The sequence below is a fragment of the Balaenoptera musculus genome, chromosome 3, assembly GCF_009873245.2.
Source record: "Balaenoptera musculus isolate JJ_BM4_2016_0621 chromosome 3, mBalMus1.pri.v3, whole genome shotgun sequence".
Lineage (NCBI taxonomy): Eukaryota > Metazoa > Chordata > Mammalia > Artiodactyla > Balaenopteridae > Balaenoptera > Balaenoptera musculus.
In genome coordinates, this window is record NC_045787.1 from 144775143 (window position 1) to 144798059 (window position 22917).

At 34.4% G+C, this 22917-nt stretch overlaps 1 protein-coding gene across 3 annotated transcripts in view; it reads left to right on the forward strand.

Moving 5' to 3' along the window:
• The window catches only part of RANBP17 (RAN binding protein 17), a 307007-nt gene that overhangs the window by 22532 nt on the left and 261558 nt on the right, over window positions 1-22917 (forward strand). For all 3 annotated transcript variants that reach the window (XM_036846016.1, XM_036846017.1, XM_036846018.1), the window contains 9 exons: window positions 575-741; window positions 4173-4238; window positions 9907-10011; window positions 11397-11562; window positions 14316-14389; window positions 16614-16733; window positions 18529-18675; window positions 19617-19789; window positions 21821-22014. In XM_036846016.1, the coding sequence (XP_036701911.1) occupies window positions 575-741; window positions 4173-4238; window positions 9907-10011; window positions 11397-11562; window positions 14316-14389; window positions 16614-16733; window positions 18529-18675; window positions 19617-19789; window positions 21821-22014 (1212 nt within the window). The remainder of the gene's footprint in view (window positions 1-574; window positions 742-4172; window positions 4239-9906; window positions 10012-11396; window positions 11563-14315; window positions 14390-16613; window positions 16734-18528; window positions 18676-19616; window positions 19790-21820; window positions 22015-22917) is intronic.

Here is a 22917-nt window from a genome sequence, read left to right on the forward strand (position 1 = left end):
TTTTACACATGTTAAATGGTTAAGAAATACTAAATAGTAGAATAAATACAGCATTTTATGTTGAAGAAGACCTGAAGTTTGTGGAAGGGGACCCACTTCAACAAATAACTCACAAATAACTCATTAAGTGTTGAAATTTGTGAGTTACTATGAAGGTAGAAGGAAGGTGATCGGAAATAGGATGGAAATTGTAACACCAAAAGGGATGAGTCTGATAACACATGAGATGAACTGAGATAGCTAGTAGATATATGCATTTTGAGTGTGGCTTGGTTCGTTTGGCTTGGTTGCCATTTTCCTTATTCACCTAGTGTTTCTTTCTAAATGAAATTATGCAAAAATGAAAGTGACATTCGCATTATACTCATATTATCCCCTAATATATCAATTGAATTGGAACAAATTTGCTTTTTCCAAATAACCCTTATAGGAGAACTGACTGTATAAATAAGTACATATCTTGGAGAAAGGGATTAACTTTTTGTCAAAGAATGTGTTGTCATCACTACCTGTTTTTACATTATTCACTTTAAGTTACTGAAAAGTCCAAATGATCACAATATTTTTTTTACAGGAAACTACATTCTTAATTATGTGGCATCACAACCCAAGCTGGCTCCCTTTGTCATCCAAGCTCTACTTCAAGTTATTGCTAAAATTACTAAATTGGGGTGGTTTGAGGTTCAGAAAGACCAGTTTGTCTTCAGAGAAATTATTGCTGATGTGAAGAAGTTTCTTCAGGTAAGAAGGCATTATTACATTATAAGAACATCAGTAGTTGTTTTTTTGGTTTAGAAAACTGCTTTTCTTAAAGTTGTATGGTTTGTTTTGTGGCTACCAGAACCATATTAATTATGGTTTATTATTTATCCTCTGGAGCCTGTATTTTTTATTGCCAGGAAAAGAGGATCATGTCATATAACTTCCAAACCAGAAGAATGCAAATTATAATGTTTTATAATTTCAAAAATATATGTTGTCATTTCTAACCACGTGTGTCTATGTATTGCATATATGCAAAACAGGTATATAATGTTTTTCATGTATTATCTAATTTAATGCTAATTACATCTCTGTGAAGGGAATTACATTTTGTAAATGAGAAGACTGAGGCTTAGAAAAGTTAGGTAATTTGTATAGGATTGCATAGTGATCTAGTAAAGCATAGCACTCGTACTTCAACAGGTTTTCTAACTTAAGATATATATATTTAAAATTTTTTTTACATTATACCACATTGAGTCATACTAAATTCTCAAGAATGTTTTTAACCTAAATGATTAAAGTTATAACATACTCACATTTAACTTACACAAATTCAGGTATTTGGACTAAAAAAAAAAAAAAGAAAGAAAAGAAAAAAGAAAAGCAAGAGGACACTAATTTAAACTGTGCCAGTGATTCCACTTGCCATTCCACATAGTATTTTGTGTTGTGGGGTGTGATATGGGAAACTTAAATCTGCTCTTTTCTGTTCCTGTATGCCTCTTAGGATGACCACCATGCCCTGCTCAGTATGATTCAGATATTTAAAGATACATACTTTTTCATGCAAGTGTTATCCCTAATCGCAGGAAAAGTACTTTAGTTGGTGCTCTGCTGAAGAAGCAGTGATCTGTTACAGTTCTCAAGGAAAAACTGGCAGTTTGGATTAATAGATGTTCAGTGTTGGTTTATTGGCAATTAGGGGGCTATTTGGACTTTCTGAGATGTTATTGCTTATACAGTAACTGTCAGATTTAATCCCTATGTAAGATGTAACTCCATCATACATTGTAATGCTAGAAACCTCAGAATATGAAACACTAGACTATACTGCTTCTCTTTTATTCGTATTGTTAAAATCCTGGTTAACAAATATTTGATTATCTAAAATATCACAAGAATAAGTGTATTTTTAGCCCCGAGGAGATCTGCTGTGGGACAGAGGGATAGTTTATTCAGTGACATATGAGTTTCTCACTTTATAGTTGTGCATATAATTTTGACTAACACAATAGCACCCCTCTCTTGTCATTTACTAAGATTGTACACAGCTCATCAAGAATCATTAGTGTAAATAAGAATAGATTTCAGAGTTCTTTTAAAATAAAATCAAGGTTGAAAACTGAATGAAATGAAATCATTCTTGTTGGCTAAGATTTCTCAAGCTCCCTTTTCAATGGCTGATAAGTTGAGTTTAAGTTGGGCTTTAGTGTGCTTTTGTCAGTTTTGGAAGACCAGAAGAAACAGAAAATGTTTTATCTTCAAAGTTTATTACAGTATCACAAAAAAAGCACTTGCTTTCTGGGTATATGACTTAACCTAACTTTGAGTCATGAGAAAGACAGCTGACTTAGTGTTTTAGTACTCTAAAATAGTACCGCATGGTTCCTTTGGGTAATAACAGCTTCTGTGAATTTTGTACTAAAAATTATTTTAAGTTTGTTAAATTTTTAATGGCCTGAAATTTTGTATATCTTCTTTCCTCTGTTATTGTAACCTTATTGCTGCCACACTTCTAACATTTACATGCCTCCTTTCTACATACATACCCAGGAGATACTACTATCATCTAGGACAGTGCTATTCAGATTGCTGGTTCACAGCAAGATAAGGAGTTTATGTCAGAATGTAAATCAACATGGTGCTTCCATCATCAAGAGAGACTTGCTATGAAAAAAATGCCAGCTGAACTAAACAGTGTACTTAGTGACTTATCTGTTTTATATTTTGGTGCAATCTCTTGTCATGGACCAGTATCAAACCATTCTCAGATTAGAACCAAATTTGCAGACTACCAGCAGATTCATGGACTAACAGTTGGTCAGGGAATGACACGTTAAAGAGCATTGGTCTGGTTTACACAGAAGATGGATGCTTCAGTAATGTGATATCTGTAGTTTATCATAGAGTTCCGATTGTCCTAAAAGGCCATAAAGAGTTAAAATGCAAAAATTGGACTTCCCTGTTGGGGCAGTGGTTAAGAATCTGCCTGCCAACGCAGGGGATACGGGTTCGATCCCTGGTCCGGGAAGATCCCACATGCCACGGAGCAACTAAGCCCGTGCACCACAACTACTGAGCCTGTGCTCTAGAGTCCACGTGCTGCAACTACTGAGCCCACGTGCCGCAACCACTGAAGCCCACGCGCCTAGAGCCCATGCTGCACAACAAGAGGAGCCACCGCAATGAAAAGCCCGCGCACCGCAACGAAGAGTAGCCCCTGCTCGGCGCAGCTAGAGAAAGCCCACGCACAGCAACGAAGACCCAGTGCAGTCAAAAAAAAAAAAGCAAAAATTATGGATGTTTCTTTTATTTTTTTATTCTGAGATAATTTGAATTTAATTACACCTAGTGACCCATTGTTAGTGGAATTCTGTGATAGTTAGAAGGAATGACCAGCTATAAAATTAAGGCTTGAAAAGTGTATCATCTGTATTGCTTTTTTAAAATTATTATACTGTAATTGGATGTTAGATTTTTTTATTTTCATACTTCCAGTGTGATTTTGCAGTTGGGTAATTTGTTAGTAATGTGCATATAAAATCTGAATTTTGATTTGAAGGAAGTTATTGAGATTAAATTGGAAGCTGATTACATTAAAGCATCATACTGTATTGATAGTCATGTATTTACCCAGTGCATTGGGCAGTTCACAAGCCTTCATTACAGATCCATAGTAAATGCATATACATGCACTATTAAATAATATTAAAAAAGCCTAAGTGATCTTATCTGGTGTTAGGTTGAGGGATTTAAATTAGTTCCTAAGTTATTAATTATTTACTGAATGCATCTATCTTCAAGCAAATTTACAGAGCTAAAAATTGTTTTTTTGTTCTTTCTTATTTGTGGTCTTATGAAAAGGATTAAACTACACTCCTGTATTTTGAGGTTTAGTTTATTGTAAGTCCTACGTGCTGAAAACATTTTATAGGGTATCATGAAGTTCTAAGGTAGGTGAGCTTTTTTCCCACTCAACTCTATACCTAAATTTATCCTTCAAAAAAATGAACTTGACATTATTTTTATTTGTGGACCTCATAGTGATTTTTCTATATATTTTAATAGATCTATTTTAAGAAAATGTGATGTTTCAGTATTTAATTACTTGTAAATGTTACCTGGTTTACACATTAAGAACCAATCATTTGTCTCCATTTAGGCTAAACTTGGTTTTTTCTCCAAAGGGTACTGTGGAACACTGCATAATTGGAGTAATAATCCTCTCAGAATTGACTCAGGAAATGAACCTGGTAAGCCTTTCCATCTAATGGTGACATGAAGTTTGCTAAGTAATGTCATTTCTTTGATGTAAAATCTTTGTGTGGCTTAAAACTCTGAATAAGCAAGTCTTTTTTTGGGGGGGGGGGTGTCTATTTTATTGGTGGGATAATTAAGTATTGGAATACTTTTATTGTTACTGAAAATGACAGTAACAATATAAAGTACTGCAAAGAACAAGAAATTAGACATGGTCCTCTCTCCATGGCAATTGGAGAACCATCCTTTTATCCTCTGTGTATATAGTAATATACTAATCATAAAAATAAATTATATGCAAAAGTGGAACAAGCCTTTATTTGCTTACACATAAAAGACAAGCAGTTTAGCAGTTTGGTGAATTGATTCTCAATAATGGATACACAGCATGACTCAACAAAGAACAGGCTACTTGTTAGCATGGGTTTCACCCATACAAGGAGAGTTTGCAGAAGCTATACTTGCCCCCAACCAGCGCCTTTAGGAACTCAGCAGCTGAGCACATCCTCACGTGCTCCTGTTCATTTTTGTATTTAACATGGTTCTAAACAGAACAAAAGCAGAAGTTGGGTTTTACATGGAGTAATGTTATAATAAAGGGGAATGTATTGTTTATATTTAAGAACTTTTATCTTTTTTTAAAAATTGAAGTACAGTTGGCATACAATATTATATTAGTTTCAAGTGTATAACATAATGATTTGACATTTATACATATATATATATGAATTGATCACCACGTAAGTCTAGTAACCATCTGTCACCATACAAAGTTATTAAAATATTATTGACTATATTCCTCATGCTGTATATTATATCCCTGAGACTTATTTATTTTATAACTGGAAGTTTGTACCTCTTAATCCTCTTCACCTATTTCATCCAGCCCCCATCCCCCTCCTCTCTGGCAACCACCAGTTTGTTCTCTGTATCTGTGAGTCTTTCTGTTTTGTTTTCTAGATTTCACATATAAGTGAAATCAGATGGTATTTGTCTTTCTCTATCTGACTTATTTCATTTAGCATAATACCTTCTAGGTCCACCCATGTTATTGCAGACAGCATGATTTCATTCTTTTTTAATGCCTGAGTAATTCCATTGTGTGTATTTATACTACATATTCTATTCATTGATCTATTGATAGACAGGTAGCTTCCATATCTTGGCTATTGTAATTGATGTTGCAGTGAACATAGGGGTGCATATATCTTTTTGAATTAGTGTTTTTGTTTTCTTTGGGTAAATACCCAGAAGTGGAATTGCTGGATCATATGGTAGTGCTATTGGGTTCGCCAAAAAGTTCGTTCGGGTTTTTCCACGGAAAAACCTGAACAAACTTTTTGCCCCAAAAAAAAAAATCTTACGGAAAAACCCAAACAAACTTTTTGCCCAACCCAATATTTTTAATTTTTTGAGGGCCTTCCATACTATTTTCCATAGCAGCCATACTAATTTACATTCCCACCAACAGTGCACAAGGGTTCCCTTTTTGCCACGTCCTTGCCAATACTTATTTGTTGTCTATTTAATCATAGCCATTCTGAAAGACGTGAGGTGATATCTCACTGTGGTTTTGAGTTGCATTTCCCTGAGGATTAGTGATTTTGAACATCTTTTCATGCATCTGTTGGCCATCCGTGTGTCTTCCTTAGAAAAATGTCTATTCAGGTCCTCTGCCTATTTTTTATTCAGATTTTTTTTTGATACTGAGGGTAGGGAAGTTTTCAGCAATTATGGCTTCAAATACATTCTGTGCTCTTTTCTTTCTCTCTTCTCCTTCTGGGACCCCTATAATAATGCAAATGTTAGTACGCTTGTTGTCTTAGAGGTCCCTTAAGCTATCCTCATTTTCTAAAAATTCTTTTTTCTTTTTGCAGTTGCAGTTGGGTTATTTTGACTACCCTGTCTTCCAGATTGCTGATCCATTCCTTTGCTTCCTCTAGTCTGCTGTTGATTCCCTCTAGTATATTTTTCATTTCAGTTATTGTATTCTTCAGTTCTGATTGGTTCTTTTTTTTTTTTTTTTAATATATTTTTCAGTTGCTTTTTTTTTTTTTTTTAATTTATTTATGGCTGTGTTGGGTCTTCGTTTCTGTGCGAGGGCTTTCTCCAGTTGCTGCAAGTGGGGGCCACTCTTCATCGCGGTGCACGGGCCTCTCACCATCGCGGCCTGTCTTGTTGCGGAGCACAGGCTCCAGACGCGCAGGCTCAGTAATTGTGGCTCACGGGCCCAGTTGCTCTGCGGCACGTGGGATCCTCCCAGACCAGGGCTCGAACCCGTGTCCCCTGCATTGGCAGGCAGACTCTCAACCACTGCGCCACCAGGGAAGCCCCTAATTGGTTCTTTTTTATATTTTCTATTTCTTTGTTGAAGTTCTCACTGAGTTCATCCATTTGTCTCCCGATTTTGGTGAGCATCTTTATCACTTACTTTGAACTCTTTATCTGGTAAGTTGCTTATCTGCATTTTGTTTAGTTCCTTTCCTGGGGTTTTGTCTGATTCTTTCAATTGGAAGGTATTCCTTTGCCTCCTCATTTTGTCTGACTCTCTGTGTTTGTTTCTGTGTAGTAGGTGTATCAGCTACATCTCCTGGTCTTCAAACAGTGGTCTTAACATAAAAGGTGTTCTGTGGGGCCCGGTGGTACCATCTCCCTGGTCACCAGAGCCGGGTGCTCCAGGTGCTCCTCCTCCTTTGTGTGGGCTGCCTGTGCCCTCCTGTTGTGGTTGGGCCAAGATTGCTGCAGGCGTACTGGTTGTCGGGGCTGGTCCTCACCCAGCTGGCTGAGAGGTCTGGCTCTGAGTGCTGCAGGTGGGCTGATGTGCTGATCTGTGGTTTTCTCGTTGCCTCCTCTCAGGAAGCACATGATTTGATTTGTTACGTCACTAATGATGTTCACTTTGGTCACTTGACTAAGATGGTCTCTACCAGGCTTCTCCAACTGTACATTGATTCTTTCCCCCTTTGTAAATAATGAGTATTTTGTGGGCAGGTAGTTTAAGACTCTGAAAATACCTTATTCCTCATTAAACTTTTAATTTATTCATTTATTATTTCTATCAGTTTGGATTCCTGGTTTCTGACTTTGTTTAATAGGTTATAGTTTGTTACTTACATTATATTTTTTATTTATTTATTTATTTATTTATTTATTTATGGCTGTGTTGGGTCTTCGTTTCTGTGCGAGGGCTTCCTTTAATTGCAGCGAGCGGGGGCCGCTCTTCATCCCCGTGCGCGGGCCTCTCACTATCGCGGCCTCTCTTGTTGCGGAGCACAGGCTCCAGACGCGCAGGCTCAGTAGTTGTGGCTCACGGGCCCAGTTGCTCCGTGGCATGTGGGATCTTCCCAGACCAGGGCTCGAACCCGTGTCCCCTGCATTGGCAGGCAGATTCTCAACCACTGCACCACCAGGGAAGCCCCTTACATTATATTTTGATGCCCAAATTTTCCCAAATTTGGCCATTAGGAACCCTTTCAGGCTAGCATCTCTGTTCATTTGACATTTATTCACCATCATTTGAACATTTTCTTACTTTTCTGTCACAAGATGTTCCACGCTTATCTTGTGTAGAACTAGGTACCTTTTGAAAAAAGCTTCAAGCTCTGAAGTGTGATTTTGACTTTGTATGGTAAAAAATACATGGCTTCTGTGGAGACATTTTTACTTAGCCTAATTTTAGAGCATTAACAATTTCAACTAGCATTTCTTAAGTACTTCTGAACCAGGCAATAGGGAGATCTACAATGCATAATGAAAATCAAATATTATAATTGTCAAATGTGAGCCAGGTAAATTCATGTAGGGTCAACAACAGGATGTATCTTCTAAGAAAAAGATCTAAACTTGAGGTTTCTTAAAAGTTTAGAATTACATGTTATCATGCTTTTGTAGAAGCTAAGTCTAGTGTTCCTGCAGTATATTCAATATATAATCATCAAGAAGTAAAATATTCTTTGCCTACATGGTAGAGACATAGTTATGCAGTAGAAAATGGATGTATAATCCCTCTTCTCAAAAAAATTGGATATCTAAATAAGTAACCCAAGTAGAATAAGCATGTATGCCTTGAAGATAACTCTGAAATAAGACCTGGATTTGTGTTTTAGCTCTATTGCCTACTGCTTTGTCCAAACTTCTTAATGTCTTTAAACTTACATATCACTATCTGTAAAGCAATCATGACACTTTCCTTGGGTCTTATTAAGATTAGATAAGTTACTAGCACAGGTCCTAGTACATACAAGTGCTCAATAAACCCAAGGTTCTTCCCTCAGTGTTATAGATATGGTGTGCCTGTGAGCTTTAATTTTCTCTTATGTGAAAAGAGAATAATATATATCTCACAGGTTAGTTTTGAGGATTTAGTGAAATAATATGTGAATATTATTAATTATTATTAATTAATATATATTAATATATAATAATAATATATATAATAATATGTATTATTATTATATATTAATATATATAAGTTGAGATTATAATGCTATATGCTATTATTAATTTGTATTAAGGAGAAATTTTTATATATTGAGGGAAACTGAAGAGACAGACCAATTGAAGGAGAGATGGCCGTTTGATTTAAAAGAAGGGGGGAATGCTGGAAATGCTAACTTGGATCTTACATAGTAGGTAGAGATTCCAGTAACTGCTTTCTGTAATCACTTTGGGCTTCTGTTATGTTTCATGTTTCTATAACTAAATGTGGCATTTAAGTATAATATGATGGAGCTTAGGAAGTATCAGATAATTTTGATCTCACTACTTTTTTCAAGTCTATAAATATCAGGAAGGAAAATGGTTTATTTTCATCTTTCAGATACCAAAAGGAATGCTATAGCCACTGTAGCCTGTGGTATTAATAATTGTTTGGGTATCAGATTTCAGCTTTGTTTGCTGTTTCCTAGTGATAAATGGAAATATTAATGGTACTAATAGTATAGTTTTTGCCATATTGTATTTTAGATTAGAGGCTCAAGGACTAGTCTTAGTAAACTTATTCTTAAAAATTATTTATTATTAACTAATAAAATATTCAGGGGGAATATACTATTGCTTATGTAATAAATCAAATTTCTGATTATTTATAATTTCTGCCTTGGTTTTTTTTTGTTTAGAATATCAAAATACATGAATCAGTGACATATCTGATATATATAGAAATATCACTTTCATATAGAAGAATCTTCTGTAACTGATTCAGTTTGCTGATTCACAGAAAGTTAGAATTTGAGGATTATCTCAGAGATTTCCCATTTTATAGGTGGAGCCTGAGGAACAGGGAAGCTATTACTTGCCTAATGCGAAATGTGATGCATGACTCAGGAGTTGACAGTATCTATCTATTATTTTATAATCTGTGTTTATATTGCCTCTGAAAGTATGATCAATTCTGCTTTTCAATTTTGGCATCAGTATAGTTTGTAGAGAGAGCACTGAATTAAAACAGTACAGAAACTTGGGTTCTAGTCATGGCTCTGCCATTATTAGCTCTTTGAGTAACCATAAACAAATCACTTATACTAGTAGATTTTTAAAAGCTGTTTTAGTTCTATACTTTATGATTCTTTAATCATTATTTTCATTCCTTTTCTTACATAGTAAATTTTTGCTTTGCTGTTTGGTAAGTCTGGTTAAATAAATTCATCTTGAACTTTCTAGGTCGATTATTCTAGACCTTCAGCAAAACACAGGAAAATAGCTACCTCATTTCGTGACACTTCTCTTAAAGACATTTTAGTGCTAGCATGCTCTCTTCTAAAAGAGGTAAGTTACTTAATAATTCAGCATCCTGTTTCAGAAGAATTTCAGATGAATTCCCCTGTGCCCATTTAATTTAAGTACAAATTAATTTGCACAAATCTGTAAGCGGTTCCAAAAAATTCACTTTTATTTAGTCGGGATATAATAAAGTAAGATCCAAAGGGAATTTAGTAACTTGTCTTTAGACAGTAGTTTCATTATCTTCCTACTGTAGATTACTTATTGCAGAAGCTAATTAAGACTTAGTTTCTATATTGCCCTGCCCATATTTTAATGGGGTGCAGATGAACAATGAAATGATGGCAAGTTTTCCTAATTCATCATTGATCAATATTTTTTCAGAGTTGAGCCAAGATAGTTGACTTTAATAATTTCTTTAGGAAATAATATTTTCCCGTTTGCTACTTAGTGCCCTATTGAACATTAGGGATAGTATGATTCATAATTATATTGTGTTCTCTTGTAATATAGGGACTATCTCATTCTGCTCAAGCTTGTTAATTGGTGTAGTAGAGCATTTCCCAAAGTATGTTCCACTAATCACTAGTTTCTACTTATTTAAGTTCTGTGGTATAGTAACATGGTAACTGCCACACTAGGCCAGACTAAAAGTTCCTCTATTATTTAAACATTTTTCTTTTAGTATGAAAAATTTTAACATATACACAAGAAGATGGAATAGTATAATAAACTCCCTTAGACCCAGCAACCAGTTAAGCATTAACAACTCGTGACCAATCTTGTTTCATCTCTATCCTTAACTAACCACTTTATTTCTTTCTGTGTTTTTCTTGAAGCAGAATCCCAAGCTTCTTATCATTTCCTCCACAAATATTTCACATTGTATCTCTAGGAGATATAATCTATTCTGCTTGTGTCAGAATGAACATTTTGAGGGGGTCGGGATTGTTCTCCAGGAGCTTGTGAGTGTCCTTCCACATTCAAACAGCTCTGAGAACCTTTGTTAGCTGAATGTGTATCGTTTATGCATGAAGCTCCCCTACTTTTTCTTGAAGAATATTATATTTTCAGCTTGTTCCAATTGCTCCTTGAGCTAACGAATCCTGTACATTTATACATTTGTGCTGTGTAAAGTATTTGTCCTAAAGTTACTTCTTACAACTTTAGAAGGTGACCTCCAGTTTGCATTTAAATATGAAAGGTTTTAACCCCATTTTACAAGATTAAATTTGAAAATTTAATCTATTATTGCAGATTTTTGTTGATAGTGATATTACAGTTTTTTTCTAATATATACAACATAACTTTGCAAATTTTTTTTTTTACTTATTTTAATTTGTCACTGAAGAATTATTTAAATTAGCTGAGTAAAATTCTTTTAATTGACATATGTCATAATGTCTCATTTGACTCTGAACCTCTTTCAGGTGTTGGCCAAGCCTTTAAACCTTCAGGACCAAGGTCAGCAAAACCTAGTAATGCAAGTCTTGAAACTGGTCCTCAACTGCCTTAACTTTGACTTCATTGGCAGTTCAGCAGATGAATCTGCAGATGATCTTTGTACAGTACAGATTCCAACAACTTGGAGAACAAGTAAGAAAAAAGTTTAGTGTAAGGAATGGTCAACATAAAATACACAGGATTAGCAGTATAGTTGCTTTATGTGCAATTATCTCTGTTTTTTACTTGGCAATCAAAAAGTTCAAAAAAATTTGTAACCTAATGTAGCTGCTGATACCCAATGTTGAAATCTGTTTTCCTCAGTTCATATCATAGTAACCTCTATATTTTGATTTTGGAAAAAAGAAAAGACAACTCTAGATTTGGAGGACGACCAGTTTAGGTGGGGAAATGAAGAGCTCTGTTTTGAAATTTTCAGATAAACAGTAGGAGAGGATATACCACTTGGCAGGAGATACCAACATATTTTTCAAAGTTATAAAAAGAATGAATTAGAGTAGCTAACTTAGCAGAGCAGAATTGCAATTTACTTTCTTACAGAGAAGGACACCAAAAAAGAGCAAACTCACTTGCTTTCACACATCCCAGAAAGATGATGGCAATAGGGCTTTCCTATTGAAGTCAGAGGTAGGGAATTGGGCTGAAAGGACTTGGTAAAAAGTCTATGTTCTGAACAAACACCCCCGGGATCTTCTCTACCACCTCTGTGCAGCTCTGACTGCCCTTTTCCCTTCCTTCCCTATGTGTACTTCCCCCTCCGTTCCCAAGACCAGAGCTTTTTTCCCTTGAGAAATTAAACTGGAGAGGTTTCGCATTCAGGGGTATCAGATATAGTAGAGAAACACCATACATTTGGTGAAAACTTCTAATATGGAAGTCAGAGACTAAAAGAAACAATTAAAAGGGACTTTGTATCTTGATAGTAGTGATGAATGCGTGAACCAACACATGTAGTAAAAATTGCACAGACTAAATACACATACACACACACACACACGAGTACATGTAAAACTGGGAAAGCCAAATAAGATTGGTGGATTGGATTTTATCAGTGTGCCTTCTTGATTGTGATATTGTGCTTTAGTTTTGCAAGAACTTACCATTTGTGGAAATGGGGTCAACAATACATGGGATCTCTCTGTATTATTTCTTGCAACTGCATATAAATCTAATTATCTCAAGAAATCTTTTTTTAAAAAGAGAGAGTTAGTAGAAACAGAGACAAAGTGAAGAGTCGAAGTAAATTTCAAAAAGGTTTAATTACTATCCTCAGAGAGATAAGAAAAGGTAATGCACTCCTGAAACATGAATAGGATATTGTTTCAAAAACGAAAGTTAAGACAGTGTTCCAAATATACAGGTTGCCCAAATAAGACATTCAGTAAAAGAGTTGGAAGATAAAGCTAAGGAAATATCCCAGAAAGTAGAACAAAAAAAGCAAGAAGAGATTTGATAGGAGAAAAAAATGCAAGAATATTGAAGCATGAAACTAGGAGGCTTGGCATCTGACTATTAGGAGTTCAAGAAAGGACAGGAAAAAACAGAAGGCAATTTGCAAATAATACCAAAAAAAATTCTCAGCAGTGAGACACATAAATTTTCAGATTGAAAGATCCCATAAGTACCCAACATAATGAAAAAAAATACACTAAGCTTCATAATCATGACATTTCAGAATAACAAGGACAAAGAGAACCTAAAATCTACCAGAAGGAAAGTCACCTACAAAGCATTGGGATCAAGAATGGTATTAGATTTCTCAACAGTAGTACTGGAAGCTAGAGAACAATGGAGTAATATCCTCAGACTTCTGAGTGAAAATAATTTTCAAACTAGACTGAAATTACCAAGTATAAGAGAATAAATATATTTTCAGACATGTAAATCGTTCTGAAATTTATCCCTTATGTACTTGCTCTTATGAAGCTACTTGACATACAAGCAAGAAAATAGAGGATATGGAGTTCAGGAAAGCTTTAACACAAGATGACTATCAGCAGACATTAAAAGGAGATAATTATGTAACACATTTTGGAACAGCCAGTCTAAGTTGAAGAAGGCTCCAGGAGGAAGGGGTGGGAAGATGGAAGTGATAGGTTATTTGATGCTATTGACCAGGTGGAAAATGGCATGAAGAACATTTTGCAAATCTGTCAGAGCATTTGGAAAGAATTAGTGACAGATATCGATCTACACAACTAAGCACAGAAAAGATGCTGTGATTAAATCCAGGGAGTGTTGGAAATGTGATATAATCATAGTATACTTGGCTTAGCTGTTAACATTATTTACATAGTCATAATAAGGTAAACACTTAGAATTGATTTAATTCCAAATTGTTACAACAGTGGATGGATTTTTGAGAGAGGATGGATTATAGAAAGAGTGGTGGGAGTAGAGGGGAGAGTGTACCGTAACAAGGTCATTTGAGACCTAAAATAAAACAGTCAAAGACATGTAATACAGCATGTAATTTGGAAACATGTATTTAAATATAGCTAAGAGTTGAAAGGCAGTTGGAATGGAGTAGGGTACAGCTGTTTTTTACTATATACTTTTTAGTACTATTTACTTTTTGATACTATTTGAATTTTTAAATGTTTTTATTACCTTAATGTAAATGAAAATAATGAGAAGGTTCTCTAGGTAAGAACTGTAGGTGCTACATGGAAATAAGGAACATCTTAGCTAATTAATTTCTATCTTTGTATTATTTCATATTTCAAAGGAAAATAGCTAGGAATTAAAAAGGAATTAAGCCTAACTGCAAAGAAAGATTGGCCACATGCAGAGGTCTTGGAGTTTTTGGTTTGTATGATAATGTCTTACTATGTGAAGATCACTGAATTGAAAGTAATGGTGTTAGAATTTTTTTTTTTTTCCAGTTTTCCTGGAACCAGAAACATTGGATCTTTTCTTTAATTTGTATCATTCACTTCCACCACTCCTATCTCAGTTAGTAAGTAAAACTCATTCATTATTTCATTAAAAAGTACCTGTGATATTTATATAAGGGTGGTACATATTTACTTTATTTATATTCTTGATTAGGTTTACCTCTTATAAGAGATTCTTACATCATCTGGGATTTGTATTACGTAAGCTATTTTTCAGTTTCTATTTATAGTCCATAGTTCCCGTCATTTCACTGGTGAGCCCAAAACCCATAACTGGTGATTTAGTTCCTGCCTGTAGCCAAGACAACCTATCAACCTCTAAGTATCTTTTTTCCTACTCAGTCCCCAGCTCTTCTTCTGGGCCTCAGTCCAGTAGTTTGCCACCCCACCTGTTACCTTCCCTTTTCTTAACCTCTCTAACTCTTTCTCCACTTTGCTTGGCTCCATGTCAGGCTTGCCGTGTGGCCCCCCATCAGATATCTCCAAATGAGAAACAAAGGGGATCTGCTCACTTGATTTTGTGCTCATCACTCCAGTTGTTCATTTATTTTTTGAATCAAATTCTGTTGTGTGCTAAAAGATTCTTGAAACTCTTTGGTTATAGTATGGAACTTTGAGACTCTGTATCCCATCTTTGTGGAATCTAAAACAGAGACCAGGCAAGATTGAAAAAAAAAGAAAGTTGTTAGTTTAATATCTAAGCTTGTAGAAGTGAAGTTGGGGAATTCTTACATTGTCATTTCCTGAAAAAAAGATGTTCCACATTTAAAGTACATATCAGCAGTATGTTTGTTTAGATATGTTATCACCTAGAAGGGAGGAATAGGTTCACAAAAATACTCCCTCCCTTTCTTAGAAAACATGTTTGCTCTCAAATCGAGGGTTTTAAGGTGGTGGTTTTTAAACTGGGTTTCACAGGACACTCATGTTTCCAGGTGGTGCCACAGAACTTCAGCCTTCTGTCTTTTAACCAGAAGAGTCTTGTCTTTAGTTATTTAAAAACCATGGTTTCATGTACAGTTATGTTTTGGGATAAAACAAACAAGCTACTGGTGCTTAAAAAGTAGAGTGGAAAGCAACTGCTTTAAGAGAATGTAACTGACATTTATTGGGCATGCCCTATCCTGTGATGCTTATCTCACTTCATCCTCACAGTGGCCCTGCAAGGTAACTATTGTTATCTTCCCTATGTAGACAAGGAAACAGATCCAGAATGGCCTAAGTGACTTTCTTCAGGGCAGTGAACTAAACTTTGGAGTTGAGATTCAAACGCAGGTGGTTTTGACCCCAAACCCCTGGATATTTTTATTACGCTAATGGTTCCTGAACCTTCTACACATCAGAAGGGAGTTTTGTTTTTTGGGTTGTTTGCTTGTTTTTTGTTTTTAACATTAAGGACTGTGGCCAACTGAGTAACATCTAAAAAGGCTATCCTCTGATTTTTGTCCCTATTCTCACCCTTGCCAAGAGAGCCAGACATTTTGTGTGAAATCTCCTGACTGGAATATTTAAATATTGACAGATAATTCTTTTTTTTTTTTTTTTTTTTTTAAAGTGGGCAAGTTTACATATGTGGGCCAGTTTGGCCTAAAAGTTGCCAGTTTTGGGCCTCTCAGTTAATGAACAAACAGGCTTCAGTGGGTTCCAGTAGTAGAATTAAGAACCCAAGAAGTGAAATTGGCTGATTAAGTATTAACTTCAGAAAGATAACTAGGCCACAGACACTTTGCAGGAATTTTTATACTGTATCTAACTTTTTCAGCAGCATTTTCCAAATTGTTCCTCAAGATATTAATAAATGGTGTGGGCAAGATGTTTTATCACCAGATAAATTTGGGACATGCTGGATTAAGTAAAGTTAAAGGATTTTTCCCACTTGTAGGATAGCGCAGTGCATATTGTACAGTAGTTCCCAAATGTATTCTACAACAAAACCATATTTTCTTTTTGATGAAACACCTGGTTCGTTGGTTTACAAACAGATTAGGCATCAAAAGCAATTGGGAGCCTTTGAGTGTATGCAGGTCCCGGCTCTGCTCTGGTGTATTTAATATATATAAAAATATTAGAGGAATTTTACACAGAAATAGGAATTCTAGTGGTGGGATTGACGGGTTATGGGTGGTGGTAATTATTGATGATGTTTAGCTTTCATTGTTTTTGGATTCTATAACACTATTTTATCATTAAAATTTTTTAAAATTTAAATGTAAAGAGTAGTGTTCCTTACATGTGGCCTTACATTAATTTTAAAGTTGAAATGAATTTTGTTGTTCCTGTTTTTAGGCACTTTCATGTTTAGTTCAGTTTGCTTCTACAAGAAGGTCCTTATTTAGCAGTCCTGAACGTGCCAAGTACCTTGGTAATTTAATCAAGGGAGTAAAAAGGATACTTGAAAACCCTCAGGTATTTTTGAAATAATTTAATTAATACTTACCATATTTAAATACAGTTTTTCTGCTGAAAGGTGCATAATAGACTTATGACTTTATTACGATTCTGGAAGAAAATAAGTATCATATTCTACTTTCTTGGATCTCATTTGTAGTATAAATGGGCAGTTTTTAAAAGTGAATGTTTTCCTGACTGACTGCTGTGTTGTTCTTTTTATTTTTCCTGTTCTTTTAGGTAAATATGAATAGAGGTTGTATATCTTATTATGCTTCTGCTTTTTACCATTGTACTTTGCTTGCACTTCTTAAATTACTGAAGTGATTAATTCAGAGTCATATCTACCTTCTAAACTAGAAGACAGTATAAATCTGGATGTTAATATTGGAAAAAGTGGTTTTAAATTATGAAATAATATCTTTTTTGCCCTCTTGTGGACAATAAAAGTTTGTAGATTTTTAAATCTACTCTCTATGTTAACTGCAAATCTTCAGTGGCTGTGTTCATTTCAGAGAATTGCACAGCCATTATAAATTAGTGATTTTGGATGCCTAGATAAAATTTGTTTCACTTTTGGTTTTGGTTTAAAATATCTGTAATGAAAGTACAAATTGTAAAAGGTTAAATGATGATTTAAGGAGGTTTATCTAAGTCTCTTGGTTATTAATAACTTAGGGGGGACATATAATATCTATACATAAAGAAAACATTCTTACTCTTTAAAGAACAGTCGTTTTTGCACATTAAGAGGTATTTTATATGTTGTGCATTCGTTTTATCTTTTCACTGTTGGCATATCTGAAATTTATGTGTTTTGCTGATAAATGGGATTTTTACCAATATATCGATACTTTAAAATTTTTAGTTGTTCAGCTCACTATCATCAGTCAGTATGTGGAAGATAATATGCTAATATCAGATAATTCTCTTAATTGATTTTCCAATATCCTCATGTTGATGTTTTATGGCTCTAAAAGTTAATTTGAATATTATATATATTTTTAGAATTATAAGTATGTATTAAAAGACCCATGAATACAAAATATATTTTTAAATTAGTCCTTAATAATTAGAAACTATGTTATATTTTTTCATGGGTTGAAATTTTTTACAAACTCTTTCAGTATTAAACAGATACTGAAAGATACTTGAATTCTGTTTCATGCCAGCTATAGTGCAGAGTTCTCAAACTATAAAGATAATAGCACACATGTCCTATCTTCAAGGAGCTCACTGGGGGCACCTTTCTTGGTCTTTCCTTTTAACCTGTCCTCCCCACAAAGTTACCTCTGTGTCTTGTAGTACTTTTTTTAAACTTTCTGCTCTACATTGCAGCAGTTTATTTGAATGTCTTAAGAGACAAGGAGTTGCTTGAGGACATAATGCCTCTAGGTACTCAATAAATATTTGTTGAATTAAAAGATGTTTCTGTTATTTGTGGGTACACATTTAATGTAAGTCTAGTGGTATTGCTCTTTTCCAGGATTTCAAGAGCCAATTCTTACTTTCCATCTTAAATATTTTTCAGGTCTTGTATTGACTTCTGTTTAAGTCACAAGATACACTCTCTCTCTCTCTCTCTCCCCACCCTTTTCTCCTCTCTTTTCTGTCTCTCATGCAAATTTTTTTGGGCTAATATAATGGTTCCCAAACATTATGATTTAGTCATCATGGTCAAAGCTTCCTCCAAAGCCTCTAGTTTGGATTCCTTATTATTAATCATTTAGGACAACATTAAGTCGAGTAGGAATCATTTGATTTTTTGTTTTTAAGTTTTTTAAAAAGCCTTTCTTTTTGTCTCATAATTTAGGGTTTGTCCAATCCAGGTAATTATCATGAATTTTGTCGATTTTTGGCTCGTTTAAAGACAAATTACCAGCTGGGAGAATTAGTTATGGTGAAGGAGTATCCTGAAGTTATCAGATTGATTGCTAATTTTACCATTACTAGCCTACAGGTAAATAAAAATATATAGTTGATGTTAAACTGTAGATAGTTTTAAAACCCTTTCTTGGTAAGATTTGGTAGGGATTTTTTTTTTTTTTTTTTTTTTTTTTTTACAAATATTTATTGAACAGCTACGCTGTGCTAGGTGCTGGGGGTATAGCTGTAAATAAGAGAAAGTCCTTGTTTTTTGTTTTTTGTTTTTAATTAATTTATTTATTTATGGCTATGTTGGGTCTTCGTTTCTGTGCGAGGGCTTTCTCTAGTTGTGGCAAGCGGGGACCACTCTTCATCGCGGTGCGCGGGCCTCTCACTATCGCGGCCTCTCTTGTTGCGGAGCACAAGCTCCAGACGCGCAGGCTCAGTAGTTGTGGCTCACGGGCCCAGTTGCTCCACGGCATGTGGGATCTTCCCAGACCAGGGCTTGAACCCGTGTCCCCTGCATTAGCAGGCAGATTCTTAACCACTGCGCCACCAGGGAAGCCCTTGGTAGGGATTTTTAAAAACATTTATTAGAGCACTTTGCTAAAAATGTTCATTGCAAGATTTTAGGTAAAAAACTTCTTTGTAACAAATTTTATAATAATAAAAATTTAGAGACCATCTAAATATCTAATAATTAAAGACCGAATTGAGGCGCTGTAGCAAAATCTATGTGGAGAAATGAAATAAAGTTTTACAGATTAGTTTTTGGAAAAATTCTTTTTATAAGTTTGGGGGGAAGTTTTAAAACCATATTTTCCACATGATATCAACTCTGTGAAAAAATATTCCTGGAAAGATTAGAAGGAAGTTCACAAACATTTAACAGAATTTGCTATTTTAAATGTTCATTGGTTATAATCGGAATAAAAGTTTATTTTGAACTGTATGTTTACTAATTTTGCCTCTGCATTTCTTATTCTAGGAAGACATAATGTCATTTTAAATAACGTTTGCTTTATTTTTTTGTAGCATTGGGAATTTGCTCCCAACAGTGTTCATTATTTATTAACTCTCTGGCAAAGGATGGTAGCATCAGTTCCTTTTGTGAAATCAACTGAACCCCACTTATTAGACACTTATGCACCAGAAATCACGAAGGCCTTTATCACTTCTCGGTTGGAATCTGTTGCCATAGTTGTGAGGTATTGAAAACTAAATGTTTTTGTTGTATTTTCATCTTCTGCATCTTGGAATTTTTTTAAATGGAGGTATAATTTACCTATGGTAAAATTCACCTTTTTTAGTATACAGTTCTCTGAGCTCTGACAAGTGTATGCCGTTGTGTTTAACAACACAATCAAGATATAAAATAGTTCCATCACCCCAAAGAGTTTTTTTAGGTTCCTTTGTAGTCAGACCTTTCCCCATCCTCAGCATCTGGCAATTATTGATGTTTTGTTCCCTAAAATTTTTGTCTTTTTTGGATGTTATTACATAAATGAAATCATATAGTATGTAGCCCTTTAGTCTGGCTTCTGTCACTTAGCATAATGCATTTGAGATTCTTCCATTTTGTGTCAGTAGTTCTTTACTTTTTATTGCTGAATAGTATACCATTTTATAGATATATCACAGTTATTAGTCCACTCACCTATTGATGGACATTTGGGTTCTTTCTGTTTTTGCCTTTATGAGTAAAATAGCTGTAAGTGTTCCTATACAGATTTTTGTATGAATTTAAGTTTTTATTTCTCTTGGATAAATTCCTAGGTGTGAGATTTCTGGGTTGCCTGGTAAGTGTATATTTTACTTTATAAGATATTGCCAAACTATTTTCCAAAGTGGCTGTATCATTTCACGTTCCCACCAGCAGTGTATGAAAAATCCAATTGCTCTGCATCCTCACCAGCACTTGATATTGTCAGTTTTAAAAAATTTTAGTCATTCTAATAGGTGTGGTGCCTCATTGTGGTTTCAAATTGCATTCCCTTAATAACTAACAATGTTGAGGATCTTTTTATGTGCTTATTTACCATTTGTATATACTCTTTGGTAAAATGCCTGTCAAATATGTTCCCATTTTTTTATTGGGTTGTTTATTTTCTTATATTGAGATTAGAGAGGTCTGTATATTCTGGTCACAAGTCTTTTTATCATATGTGTTTTGCAAATACTTTTTCCCAGTCCTTTGCTTGCCTCTTCATTTCCTTAACAGAGTGTTTCAAAGAGCAGGAGTTTTAAAGTTTAATGAAGTCCAATTTATCCTTATTTTTTTCTTCTAGAAGTTTTATAATTTAAATTTAGGTCCATAATCCATTTTGAGTTAATTTTTATATGATATGAGGTTTAGACTCAATGTTCTTTTTCTTTCCTTTTTTTCTTTTTTGCATAGGGAAGACCAGTTATCCCCAACACCATTTGTGGAAAAGACTGTCCTTTCTCCATTGAATTGTCTTTACTCTGTTTTCAAAAATTAATTGACCACATATGTATGGTTCTATTTTTGGACTCTATTCTCATTAGTCTATGTGTTTCTCCTTCTGCCAGTAGCCCCTGCCTTGAGTACTGTAGCCTTATAATAAGCTTTGAAATCAGGTAGTGTGAATTTTCATCTTGGTTTTCCCTTTTTAAAGGGCTCTTTTGTTTTGGCTCTTTTACTTCCTTTGCTTTTCTGTATAAATGTTAGAATCATCTTGTCAGTATCTACAAAAAAAAGTCCTGCTGGAATTTTGACTAGAATTGCATTGAATTTGTAGATTAATTTGGAGGAAGAATTGACATCTCAGCAATATTGAGTCTTTTAGCCAATGAGCATGTTTATCTTTTAATTTATTTAGTTCTTCTGTGATTCCTTTCATCACTGTTTTGTATTATTCAGTCTTTAGATCTTACATATATTTAAGATTTAATTAGTGTTTTATGTTTTCTGGTGCCTTTGGAGATACTGTTTTTTAAATTTAAATTTCCAATTCATGTTAGTATATAGTAATGAATTCTATATATTGACCTGTATTGCTAGCACCTTGGAAATACACTCACCTGTTAGTACTAGTAGCTTTCTTGTGGTTCACATTTTCAAATATAGACATTTTATTTCTTACCTTCCAGTCTATGTCTTTTATTTCTTTATCCATGATAGAATTTTTATTTAACATAAATAAAGCTTATTTGTGGTGAATAAAAGTACATCTCATTCTAATGTCATCTGCAATCCTTTTCTTATATATTTGCAGAGATAATTTAGATGATCCACTGGATGATACCGCCACTGTGTTTCAGCAGTTGGAGCAGTTGTGCACTGTTAGCAGATGTGAATATGAGAAGACATGCACTCTTCTTGTACAGTTGTTTGATCAAAATGCACAGAATTACCAAAAGCTGCTGCATTTAGCTTCTGGAATAACTGTGGACATGGCAATTCAGGAAGGTCAGTAAATTTTATATGACCATATAAATAATATAATAATATGGTAGTATGTTGAATTTTAAGTAGCTTCATTAATCAATTTATTTAATAATTTTACTGCAACGTATTTTTGTTTATTTCCCCCAATTCTATTCCTCTAATAATCCATTAATTTTATTAACCTTCTGGGTATTTTGGTGGCTTGATGGTTTTAGTTCTTTATAAGATTCACAGGGAATATTTCTCTCTGGCTTCAGTATCAAAAAAAGCTGATAATGATCTTTGAGTAGAGTTTATTAACTCATAACTATCCTTTAACTAATCATGTTTCCTTCTTTGCTATATCTGACTGCAAATTCAGAGCCCAGTTTTAGCCAGTAAAAATTTACTGAAGACCTCATCGTGGTTTTTGCATTTGTTCATTTGCCTTCACCATGGCTTTATTTTATTATTATATTTTAATTTCTCAATTTTCTCTTTATTTTTCATTCTTTACTGAAGGAGAATTTATCTATTTCTGTATATTTCCTTAATACGAAAGGATTTTCAGGAACATAGGGAATTAAATACACTTTTCAGATTTTAAGTGGGATAACTTATGAGACTGGAACTGGCTATATACATTTCTAATAGGAGGCAGTTTAATTACAGTTCCAGGATGTTTTTTTCTTTCATATTTGTTTGGAAAGTGAGTGGTAAGGGATGATAGTCAAACTTTGAGTGATTTTCCATTTAAAGTCTTTTAAAAAATTTCTTTAAAAATTATCCTATACATTTACGTACTGTCTTCTAAAAATACCTTTTATTCATTATCTGTTTTTTTGGTTTTTGTTTGTTTTCTGAGTCACACAATACTGCTCAGCGGCGGATAGAGGAATAGTTAACCTTCTTGAAATGTTCTCTTTTATTAGTATCTCATTATTT